At 52.8% G+C, this 12768-nt stretch overlaps 1 protein-coding gene across 6 annotated transcripts in view; it reads right to left on the reverse strand.

Moving 5' to 3' along the window:
- NRP2 (neuropilin 2) overlaps nt 1-12317 on the reverse strand; it is an 86800-nt gene extending 74483 nt beyond the window's left edge. For 5 of the 6 annotated variants that reach the window (XM_057411643.1, XM_057411644.1, XM_057411642.1 and 2 more), the window contains exons 1-2: nt 11915-12317; nt 302-479 (exon numbers count right to left, since the gene is read on the reverse strand). In XM_057411643.1, the coding sequence (XP_057267626.1) occupies nt 302-479; nt 11915-11987 (251 nt within the window). In that variant the 5' untranslated portion in view covers nt 11988-12317. The remainder of the gene's footprint in view (nt 1-301; nt 480-11914) is intronic. The other variant, XM_057411645.1, reaches the window with a different exon arrangement.
- Nucleotides 12318-12768: the final 451 nt, after the last annotated feature.

Consider the following 12768-nt stretch of genomic DNA (forward strand, 5'->3'; position numbering starts at 1 on the left):
CGAGAAAAACAAGCTGCCTTTTAACAGAAGTCAAGCTCAGGTTCAAAGCCCGTTAGCTCTTGCTTTCATGTTGATACAAGGCTGAGTTAAGAACCAGCATTTCAGTGCAGAGTAGGCTCATCCTATTTGTCCAAAGCTGCATCTTATAACCACCCAGCTGGTAAGGGCATACTTGCCCCTGAAAGGCAAAGAGATGCAGATCTATGTGGCCTCAGGACAATGCTTGTTTTCACACACAAGGAAGCATGAGGCCCATATCGCTAGGCAAAACAGGGAAGAAAAGGAAGAGGAAGTCTCTTACTTGCAGTCGTGTTTTTCGATTTCAAAGTGAGGGTTGAAGTTGAGGATAATCTTCTGGTTGGGTTCAGGGGCGTAGATGACCCACTCACAGTTCTGGTGGGAGGGATAGTCATTGGGGTACCCCGGAGAGGTGATGTACCCAGCATCCTTGGAGTTCAGGCGGCCCCCACATGGCTGAGCTGCAGAGACACAGAAGGCAACAAAGCACTGAAACAGGTTCAGGGCATTGCCTGCACATAGCTGGCCTCTCTGGGCCACTGCTAGGGGTGGTCTGATAAAGGCCGTTGACATCCATTCAGCACTCTAATATGTCATATTAATCTCTGTGCAAGGACAATTATGCTACACAACAAATGTGCTTCTTTTCCCCTCCACCTCCTGCCACACTTACATACCACATTTCACACAGACCAGAAAAAAGAAATAAATGCTCTTGCCGAGGCAATTACAGAGCCATAAAGCAAGAGACAGATTGATATCAGATCATCTGGAGCCGCCTCATTTTATCCCTTGTTTTACCTCCTTTGCAAGCTGCTCCGTGGCAGTCTCCCACAGCTGCCTCGGGAGACGCTAGAATTTGGATGCTTCAAATACATCCACAGGAGCACAAAAAGTTTTGCTGCTCCCAAAGAAGGAAGCTGAAGCAAGCCAGGACTGACGGCCCCAGCCTGCAGCCCCACGACAGCCGTTCCCCGCTTGCTGTGCTCTCCCTGCCCAGCCCTACCTGCCCCCATGACCCTATCTCAGCACACTGGCTTCCCCTCTGAAACCTCTCAAGCTAGCCCCAGCCATTGAAACTCCAGGCTCAGACGATCAGCAGCGGTGGTTTTGTGGGGCTAGCCCACAAATGGCTGGCAATGGCTGTGTGGTGAGCAAAGGAAGCACTCTCAGCTTTGGGTTAGAACAGGCCCTAGAGGGTGATTTCATCTTCAAAAAAACATTTAATCTCAAGAACACTGCAAATCAAATTTATTATTGCATTACTTGCTGGGAGGAAAATCTGCATCACATGCTCAATTGATAACGCACTACAAGTCCCCACAAAGTCCCTTTTTCCTCAGGGCCCCTGTTGCATGTTGGCTTGCTGCCCCCTCCTGTGCTGCCACCACCCCATCCCAACACCACGGGCCCATGGGCTGCCACAGCTGCCCTCAGAAGGCAGCACTGCCTCCTCACACTCAGCAAAACAGGCAAAAAACTAGCAAAATGAGCAAAACCCAGCAAAACCCTAAACCGCTCCACAGGGCAGGCTGGCAGGGATACGGGGTGAAACCCAGACCCACACTGCAGAAAGGCTTTCCCTTTCCCGATATAAGAGAGCAACCACACATCCCACACCCCATCAGCTCTGTGGACCGAGGGTCTCTGCCATGCTCCCCACTGCCCTGAGGGCTCTTTCTGTCCCATCTGCAGTAGCAGTCACTGCAAAGCCCTGAGACCTCCTGGTCTTGTATGGGCTCAGACGTATGCTGTGGGTCTGACTCTGTTCCTCAGCCGCAGAGGTGTCACGAGTCTGCCTGCTCTTGGTGGGCACATCCCAGTCACCTTCAGACTGCCCCGTTGCCAGAGCCAACACAAGCAGCAGGAGCAAGGCAGGACCCCTCGGTGGTAATGCTTCCTGCGAAAAAGCACTCTGGATAAACAACCTGCTGCCTGCAGAAAGCACACGTGCCCTGTGCGGGAACAATGAAGCAGGAGGGCCCTTCGTGAGGGAGCAAAGCTTCCTTCACCATGAAAAAGAATTGTCTCACTTTCTCCCCTGTTTTTCATGCCCTCTAACACATTCATTCTTCAAAATAACTTTCTTCTCACACACCCATGGCAGCTCTGCAGCCTTCTCTTTTCTCTTAAAATAAACCTGCAAGTATCCTGAAAGAATCCAAGGGGAAAAACCGCAACACTGCCATAGAAGAGCTGAGAATACCAGAAAACATCTGGTTTTGTTCCACAGGAGAGCTTGCTCAACACACAAACATTTACAAACCTCCGTCCTTGCACAAACCTCTTCTCTCAGTAAGGCATATTTGCCCACACGTGTCTATGTGGGTTGGGGGGAGGGAGAGAGAGAGATTCACATGGAAGGAAGAAATTCACGGACTTGTTGACATCAATGTACAAATAGACGTGTAATTCACACTTCACTCATGTACGCACTTTCACACCTTCTCATAAAAATTCACACCTCGTTTGCACACATGTCCACCCCCTCCAGCAAAGAGAAGTATTCAAGCTGCGGATTATTTTTCTTGGAAAGGGCAAAGTCTCCAAACAATGAAAATACAGTCAATCCTTCCACACCTCGTCATCCCCTCCCTGTCTCTCCAGCTTTCACACACATGCTACCCGCTAGGCTGATACCACCAACATCACCCACCACTCAGAAGTTGCTAGCCCCTTACTTGCGCCGGATACTATGAATACTCTGTGAGCCGTTGCAACTCAACGGGTTGGAGGGGAACTGCAATGTGAACATTGCTTGTTGTGGCTCTTCCCTAACAAATGAGCTCAGGAGCAGAAACCCAGATTTATCCCAGTCTTAAAACTTCTCCCCTTGCCCTGCCAGGCCACTGCAGGTCAGCAGGACCAAGCCAAGGAAATCCATCCCTGGGCTTAATCCTGACTTCAGGTCAGTTTGGTGCCCAAGCTAAACTGCTGGTGCTGGTGAGGACAGCCTGAGCGAGTGGGGCTGGAGCCCAGTTCTCTGTAGCTGTGGCCTCTGCAGCAAATAGGACAAACAGGAGTGGACAGGAGCACCAGCCACATCCCTCAGGTGTTCAGATACTACCAGTAAAGACTTTCTGTCACAGAGAAAACCTTCCACCTCCATGAAAGCTTATTTGTGTCTCTCAGAGGAACAGATTTTGTCCTCTTATTCATCCCTCCCCAAGAAGGTCCAGAAAAAGGAAGGCGGCTAGTTCAGTACAGCACTGACTTTTCTACACACAGCACCAGGACACGTGATGGGCGATAGCATACCAGGAACGCAGGACTTCTTAAGAGTTATCTGAAGAGGCAAAATGACTTTAATATCTTTGCAACTGTTCTGTTGGACGCCTTCTCTTTTGATTCACCGGAATGCCTGCAACACAAACATCTATCACTGTGCCCACTGACAGGCAAAGGGTTTGTCTCAGTAGACATGCCAGTCATTGGCTTTCTGCATACGATCAGGCCTGTTTTGTACACAGTAGAGTCAAGCTTCGACATAAATGTGCCCTTTCAAACTCATGCATTGAATCCATGCAAGAATAAAATTCAGAAGAAGGAAGAAAGAAGGTGAGTGGCATGGCTACTGCATGCTTTGGAAGCAAGATGTGCTCCACAGCTAATGGGCTCTGGCAGCTTTTGCGAGCCCTGAGTTCACTTAATAAAGCTAAAATGAAATTCTCAAGTATAAGCCAAGTCTGCCAGGTGCGTGGGACGTCCCGTTGCTCAGTGAGCAAAATGCAGGCATTGAAAGCAAGCTTCTGGGGCCCCTGCCAGCCTGCATGGTGGAGGGGCCAGTGCAGCGAGGCTGTGGCAGAGCAGGCAGGCTCCTCAATGGAGTCTACGGAGGTTGACACTCCCTGGCAGTGTTGGAGCAGGTTGTGTTCTGGATGGGAGATCCCCAGATCCCCTCCTTTGTTATGGCCCACCAAATGACTTAAGGCTATCCCAGCAACCCTCTTCTTGCAGGACCACTCCAACAGAAGTACACCAGAGAATGGCAAACATGCCACAGGGATGGGCAAGGAAGACCTGGACTTCTGCCTCCCCCAGGCTTCAAGGAGCAACCTTCACTCAGGGGACCCAAAAATAACAGCCACACCTCGGAAACCTCCACCCAGACTTTGGACTTTTCAGCACTTCAGCTCATCAGCACAGGCTGAAACCTTAGGCCAGGAGCAGAGCGTTCTCCTACTTGAATTTCCTGGCAATTAAACCCCTCTGGACTTCTCTCACCCCAGGAGAGCAGGGCTCACTGTTATTGTTGGATCTTCAACACAGAAACTAAAGCCAACTCTGCCTGTAACAAAAATAATCATCACCAGAGAGGCCCATTTCACAACAAACACACAAAACAGCCTCTCAGAGCTTGCAGTGTCCAGCAGAAAACTATCACATGCTTTGATCTCCTGGGTACAGTTGACTTTGAGGATGTAATTCAGGGCTATGCACGAAATTTAAGGCATTCTTGTTGCCTTAGAGGCAAGCAGCAGCATTTCTATCTGTGCTACTCGGAAGGAGCAGCCTTTGAGGGCAGGAAAGGAGCAAGGGAGAGAGATCCCCGGAGCTCCATGGCAGAGACACACCGCCTAGTCTCATCACTTATCTCCCTTCCCCACATGAGGCCCTCACAGCCCAGCTCCACACTCTCATCCAACTCCTGAAGATGATTTCTACAGCCCAGGATTCAGCACTGGGCAGAGTAGATCCACCGTGCCAACCATCCAACAGTGCAGCAAAACACAGGTCCTGGCTCGCACAACCTACTGCTCTCAGAGCTGCTGAACTTGGCACGAGCCATTGTGCCTGAATTTCAGCCCCATTAGAGTCAAGCAGCTCTTCAAGAAGTGAAGTTTTTCAGGGTCCATGTGCATCCAAGCACTTTGCTAAACCCTGGCATGGAGGGGATAAACAGATCTCTCTGGCTGAGGATTAATTAACATTCATCCTACCTCATTCCGAAGCCCAGGAAGGAGTCTGGTTATGGCTAACGTGGCAGGGGCTCTCACACCAAACCGTACAGCACAACTTTCGCATCAGGCAGGAACATAAATGCAAGCTCTTGGGACTTAAATGATGCAGCTTAGCCATCAGCCAAGAAGAGAGACATAATGCAGAGGAAGCTAATAAGATTAGATATTTTATCCCCAGTAGCATAGATCATTTTAGCAGAAGCATGTTTGCTTTGGATTGTGAGATAAAGCTTCAAAGGCTTCCTGAACAAATTAATGGACAAACACACCCAAACAACACAAAGCACTTACATGCACATTTCATCCCAGAGCAGTACCCACATCCACGTCTTGGGATTTCACACAGCCAGGGAAAGTTCCCTGGACATTTCGTCGAGGACCTGCACCAGCTTAACTAAATTTTCCTTTAAGAGTAAAGGCATAGCAAAGCAGAATTTAAAGACTGCTTTTGTGATCTCAGCTAGGGTTTATGTTTGATTCAAAGCGTTTCGAGCGTGTCACGAGACAGGCTCATAAAAACACTGCCTGAGCTTAAGCAAGAGAGGAACACACCAATCCATCAGTTGAGGAATGCGGCCGTTTGACCACTTCCTAAGGCAACTGGGAGGGATGCAATATATTCACTTTATAGCGCTGGACAGCAGTGAGAGGGGAACACCAGAAAGCTCAGCAAATGGAACATTTTAGCTGTGAGCCTTAGCAGAAGAAGAGATCCTTTTAAATTATTTTTAAATACGAAGGGAGTGTTGGAGGGAGGAATAGAAAGTGAATTGAAGATTTCTGATGCCTGCACTTTCTTTGCCATGTTAATCCACAGACAAATTAAGTGGAAACCTGAAATAGAGACCTACTCAAGCTTCACTGTAGAAACTGAAAGGGCCAAATCCTGCATGCAAATCCAGGTAATTTGCTTTGAAATCACTGAGTTCAGCTGATTTCCACCCTTGCAGTTCCAGATAGCCACCTTTCGGGGGCTGGCATCACCTTGTACACCTTCCTTCAGTGGCAACCTTGACCTTTAAATGCCTCCACTTTGGGGTTTCGGTAGTTCCTACCCCCACCCCCCATCCTCTTATCTTTGATGAGATTTTATAGCCTCCTTTTACATGGTGCCACCTCCGCTAACTTTGTTATTTGTCATCTTATATCACAGACAAATGCAATTCCAATAGGGCAAGTGGCTTAATAGTGTTAGTCTTTATATAGATATATGTGCACACAATTCTCCCAGCTTGCCTGGAAATGTAATTGGTGGGTCTGGAATTACAACTCCTGGCAACTCCAGTAATCATTTGAGAGAGAGTGCGAGTGTGTGTGTGTGCGCGTGTGTGTGTGTGTGTGCACATGTGCATGGGAGAGGGATAACTGCATACTGAACTTGCAGGAACCATGCCTGTTTCTCCTGCCTCTATGATAGGCTCCCAGGGGTTTGAAGTCTTGTGGAAACACTGCCATCTCCCAGGAGTAGGTGGCATCAGGAGACCTTCAAGCTGCAGATCGGGCAGTTTCTGAGGAAACCTCACTGGTACCACAAGCAGGGAAATGGAGGCTTGGGGACACTTGAAAGCTCAGAGTGGAGGCAGAAATAAAGCACAGGCTTCCTGCATGGCAGCCTGCCACCTTACCTATAGGCTACAGTAGGAAATAATATGAGGATGAAACAATTTGCTGTGCCACCCCCAAGAATGCTATCAGTAACAGGCTGGTTCGAGGGCCATGGAGGAAAAGCAAGAGACATTTTAATTCCACATATTAAAGAAAGAGCCATGGATTCACCTAGGATTCCTCTCTAAAGAGCTTCAGGCTTGATGAAAGGTGTTCGATGCCTCTGAAATACTAATTAGTATTGTTATTATGACAATTCCAAGAAGAAGAAAAAAAAAAGCCTATCTCTCATCTACCCCTGCAGCCTCCCAGCTTCCTCACACCTTTGGAGCCCATCTGTCAGGGTCCATTCTGAAACCAAATCCTGCCTTTCCCCACAGGGCAATGGCAGCTTGTTCCTGCCTCTTCCCAGAGCGGCTGGCAGAGCCTCTCCAAATCCCACAACACCCCCAGCAGCCCTCCCTCCCAGGGGCTCTGTTTGACCTGAAGAGCAAAACCCACTGCCCTGGCAAGGGGCAGCCCCATGGACAGGATGGGAAGGAAGGCAGCGCCTCTGGAGCCACCCGGGGAGATGCCCTGCTGCAGCTCCCTCCGTGCATGCTGCCGAGCAGCGGCAGCTTCTGCCTTTATGATGGTTTGCTCAAACCCAGCTACTGCAGAGCTGCACTACTAGTGCTGAAGTTATTACACATTCTGGCGAGTGCTTTAAACACATTGTTTCCTGTTGAGCACATATTCAGCAGTCAAACAGAAATGGAGAAAAGCAGGAGCAAGCCTGGGGGTGTGCAAGGGGGAGAAAGTTGCCAAGGGGCTCTGGGTGTGCGAGGGAGAGCGCAGGAAAGGGAAGGATGTAGGAGTGTGCATGTGGCAGGCAGCAAAGTTGGGGTGTCTGGAGTGGCTTTGTGAGAGAAAAGGTAGAGATTTGTGTGCCTGTGAAGAGAGAGGAGAAACCAGGGAGATAAGTGTGTGTGTGTGTGTGTGTGTGTGTGTGTGTGTGTGTGTGTGTGTGTGTGTGTGTGTGTACATGCACAGGGGGTTGGAGTTTTCCTCCCCCTTCTCCCCACAGGCATCCCCTAAAAAACAGGGTCCAAAAGGAGCCTTTCAACAAAATGTAAGCAGAGCAGAAGGAGAGCGTCCTTTTGACTTCACCATCTTTCTAGGAGGGATGTAGAAATAGGCAGGCATTCAAGCCCCACAAGACAGCACTTCACAGCTAGGGGTGACCCACCAGAACAGCTGGGGCAGATGTCTTGCCTTTGTCTCAAATGCATGGGGATAAATCAGGACAGGTTTCAAAGACCCAGAGCCCAGCACTTCATCTCTGGAGCCCATTTTCTTTGACTCATCAAGTATGAAGAGAGGGGGAGAAGCATTCAGACAGAAAGTCTCTGCATCCATCCATCCCTGCAAGTAGTACTTCAGGCTGTTCGGCATGCCGACTCACTGCTTGTACCCTTTTCCCCAACCTGTTTGGGAAGAGGCTGCGGCACCAAGGCTGCCGCTGGAGCCCCAGCCCCGCAGCATTACCCTAGCCATCCCCTGCAGTGAGATCCACAGGCACTGCTTGCACATAGAAAGGGTTACAGCTCCGAGTTGTGATTTCGAGTGTTTGGCCCTGTGCCTGCCGACCTCGCACTGACAAACCTCTCCTCCGTGTCTGCGCTTGTGTCTTTTTATTGCGCAGGCATCAATCCTGGCTCAGGATCTGGCCTTCCGAGATTGCGATTTGGCTCAGGCAGGGAGAAGGCTGACCCTTTGATTCCGAGCATGATTAAAACCATGCTACTGTAGCGCTAAGCTGTGCGCAACACTGCTAGCAACAGCTCTGATTTATGTTGTTGCTAGTATTGAGGTTTCCACCAGGGTGTAGACAGGGATTTCGAAAATAGCCCAGCTACCTCTTTGTCTGTGTGTGTATTATAATTAGATACGTGTCAAAGGGCTGTTACAGAGTGAGGGTAGAGCTGGAAATGCTCACACCCCGCTTCTGCCCCCACCTCTGTGCTCACACCATCACCCCCAGCTTGGGCGCATACAGGCACATCAGCTCTCCACACTTCCCGGATCAGACAACTGTACTCCTGAGACCCCATGGGGACGCGGTGGCGGTGACTTCACCGCACAACGGAGAGCAAGTTTAGCAGCTTCCAGTTTGCTCTCAGGCTGCTGCAATCTGCCCCCACCATCGTGGCTAAATGCCGACTTTCTCTATTTCGATTTCAGATAGGATCACGGGTCTCAGATATAGACGATTTATTTTCCTAGCACAGCTGGTCTGTCAGAGGTCATATAATTTGGCAGCAATCCCAGTGCTTAAAAATTAATTTTTCCTTATTAATACAACTGAGGGTCCCACAGGATAGGATCCCAGCCTTATCTGAACCCGACAGCTTCCCAAACCACATGAAGGATGCTTTCTCCTCTCTTCTCAGGCTATCTGTGATACAAGGCCACCATGTCCTGGAACCCAGCAGCACTGGAGGTTTCTGCTAGGAAACCAACCCACCTGCCTGACCAGAGTGGCAGGCTGCTTGGACAGGGAGTGCTGCCTTCTCCAGCCCAGCAAAGTAGGTTGCTTTTGCATTTTAACCTTCAAAGCCACACATGGGGTACCAAACACCAAGTAAATATTGTGAAGAGGGCTGGATGGGAGAAGGAGCAGGGCAGCGAGATAGGAAGCGCCTCTGTAGAGCCCCTTGTGATCAGTGTGTCTGTCACTCCAGACACCACACAGCATGATTTTTCTGTGTCAGGGAAATTAGGAAAACAAAATGCAGCACCCTAACCTGGGTCAGAACCCCCCAGTGGGCTTGTATCAGTCATTTTCAGCGATAAACCTGACGACTGCCCGATTCCTAGGGTAAAAAAGCTTTTGTTCCCAATAAGAGCCAAGTTAACAGTGCAAGGGGCAAAAGGCACTACACGCCAGGCTTGCGTGGGGGTGTGTGTGTGTGTGTTTGTATGTGTGTGGCTGTGCGCCTGCTTGGCAGCAATTTGTTTTGATCCCCCTCCCCACCTTGCTACATCCCTTAAGTCATTACTAAAAATACTAGCTTTTAAGCAAACTATTTGGAAGGCTTCAAGAGTGAGCTTTGCTTGGAGCTGCATAAACATCATCTGAACGGCTCAGCACTTGGGTCACTCGGATCTGTTACTTTCTTACTTGATTGCTTTTTACGGGAAGATGAAAAACACACAGCCAGCCAGCCAGCCTTCAGATTTATCTTCCAGGGTCTCCCACCCACTCCCCTCTATGGTTATCTCAGGGTTTGCTTGGCTACATACAAATTGGCAGCTGCACTGTTTATCTCTTACTGTAGAAATATTACACACAGGTTTTTTTTTCCATGTGGATTATCATATTATTGTCTATTAAAAACATCTCCCCTCTCTACTAACCTCCCTTAGGGAATCTTAACAGGGACTTTCATAATGGGGGAAGGCTTTCAGATACACCAGACTGAAACATAAATCCACCTACCTCTGGCATGTTTTTCTTACTAGGCTGGCTAATTCACTGGTGCCGAGCATAGGCTGATTGAGGGTCACATCCCATTACCCCATACCTTTGGGCGCTAGGCTAGCAATAAAGTCATTTGACGGGGTTTGCAGCACCACAACATTTCGGCAAACAGCCGCTGATGTCAGCCACAGGGAGACAACTTCCTTGCTGGCTCCACCACCATGTGATGCTCTACTTAGCCGGGAAAACCCTGTGTTCAAACGAACATTTCTTACAGCGACTGAATGGCCTTGGAGACACGGGTGGCTTATAAAGCCCTGATCCTTAGCCCACTCCTGGATGGAAGGAGGCACACACGCAGACCCGTACACTCGGGCTTGGCAGCCACAGGGATCGTGGCCACGCTGGCCAGTGCACCCTCCTCAGCTCACAACCCGATATGCCTCAGCACAATACCCACTCCAGAAGATCCGACACTGCCTCTGCAACAGGGCTCATCCGAAGAGACTGTTGCACTCAGCCCGGGCCTCCCGGGACTTTGCCCTTTCTCTTCACCCCGTCGAATGCCTATTCATTTGTTTTCCTATTTGAACAAAAGATAGGAATTATTTTTTTCCCCTTTCCTTTATAGCCATAAGGCAGAAGGCGATGCCAACCGGCAACTGAATGTACACGGAATGTGTTTGCCGGAACGTCTGTGCTTCTCTACTGCAAAAAAGAGGACTTTCTCAGCCGGCAGGGACTCACCCACTTCCCTTTCCAAGGGAAGCTGGAGGCCGGGCAGCCGCGGGGCAGGGAGGGCAGAGGGGCAGGGGGAGAGCGGACACCGCGCCTTGCCTCTAGCGCTGGCGAGGCCAGGCCGCGGCTCAGGGCGCTGCGGCTCCGCGGGCCGCCGGAGACACGGCTCGAGGCCAAGCCCGACGTGCGGGAAGGGAAACCCGCAGCTCAGCAGCTGCTGGCTTGGCACCACAGTCCTGCCAGGCAGCTCCCGGGCTGCCGACCGCAGAAGAAGCCCCGGGAGAGCGGTGACGGCGGGGTGAGGCATATCCTTCTCCTCCACATGGGGACCTCGCACCCCCGTTAGCCAAACCCAAAGCCAGCACAGGGCCAATCTCAGCCCACCCGTATACCTCTCCAGTCCCCAAGCCAAAGCAGCGCAAGCACCGGAGTTCATTCCAGCGCCTCACTGACAGCCTAGCCGAGCTCTTCAGCGAAGACCGGGAAAACCCATTCGCGTCACAAATCTTGCCACGAACCCGCCAGGTCCCAGGACACCCGAGGGCTTGTAAAGTAAGTGCGGTCCCGCACATACCGCGGGCAGGCTTGCCCCGGAATGCCGCCACCGCTGCACAGCCTCGTCTGCTGCCAGCGCCGCCCTGCACGGCTCCTGCTTGCCTGCGCGCCCTGCCAAATGATTTTGATTTCCCTCCTAAAGTTTTCAGAGGTTTCAACCCGGCACGGGGCCGCGGGCATCCGGATGCGGGTGTCCGGGATGCGGCCGGTCCCTACCGCTGCCCGTCACTTCCCTGTGCCACCCCCGAAAAAAACAGCACGCAACTTTCCAGTGCGGCTCCGTCCCCTCGCCCCTTCCCGCCGGGCGGTAGGAGCTGCGCGGCTACACCCGCTGCGCGCCTTGCTGAGGAGCGGGGGGGGCTGCGCCATCCCCGCCCCGGCACACGCACGACACCCCCCAGCCTCCCAAAACCCGTACTGCGAAATCTGCCGGTCCCTCACCTATTCCCGGTGCGGTGCCCGACGCCAGGCAGAGCCCCGGTGCGTGCGCCCGGGCATCCGAAAGTTGGTCGGGCGTGAACGCTCCCTCGCCCGTGCGCGGCCGGAGACATCCCGGTCCCGGAGGGCACCTTACCTGTCTCCGCCGTGCCTCCGGAGCCGGGCAAGCACAGCCCTAGAAATCCCCACGCGAGAAGAAACGTATCCATCCTTCGGAAGGAATTAAAACCAGAACCACCAGAACCAACACCCGAGGCGGCTGGGCCGGGCTTCGCCTCCCTACCCCGGGCGCGCCGCGCCCGGCGTGGGAGCCCCACTGGCGATCGGCTCCGGCGGGGCTCAGCGCGGGGCGGCGGCCTTCCCCGGGCGGGGGCTGCGGGGCGGGCGGTGCCGGAGAAGCTCCTCTCCCTTAGGGCGAGCCGCGGGGCCGGCGCCTCGGCATCCCCCGGGGCGCGGCGGTGGTGCGGGCTGGGGCGCCGTCTGCACCTCCTCTCAGTCCCCGCCGGCGCCTCGCAGCCTTTTCAGGCAGGGCGGCATGTGGCTGTCAGCGCCGAGCGCCGGCACCGCCCCCCGCGCACCCCCCGCCCCGCGCCCCGCCCCGCCCCGCCCGCAGCCGCGGGGACACGCGCAGGCAGCCGCGGGGCCGCTCCGCGGGGTTGGGTGAGTTCTCGGTGCGGCGCCGAGCCGCGGGTACCGCCCATCGCCATCCTCGTCCCCGTCCGCGGCCCCGCTCCCCGGGCGCCCAGAGCCTGGCAGCGCAGGCAGGAACCGAAAAGCTCGGTCGAAACGATTGCGAAAGAGCAAGGGCTGTGCGAAGGGAGACACCCAGAAATTGTCAGATGGGGGAGCGTCAGGACAAGGATTGTCCCTGCTCGTGGGCTTCGCCGCTGCCGGCCGAGACCCAGGAGCGCCGTGCCTCGGCCGGGGACCGGGAGCGGGGTGTACGCGCTCCCCGGCTGCTGACACCCGTGTTGCGGTGTCAAGGCTGCC

This window comes from Pezoporus wallicus, unplaced genomic scaffold (genome assembly GCF_028554395.1).
Source record: "Pezoporus wallicus isolate ANWC-B61680 ecotype Strahan unplaced genomic scaffold, APGP_CSIRO_Pwel_v1 contig_6732, whole genome shotgun sequence".
In the NCBI taxonomy this organism is placed as follows: Eukaryota; Metazoa; Chordata; class Aves; order Psittaciformes; family Psittacidae; genus Pezoporus; species Pezoporus wallicus.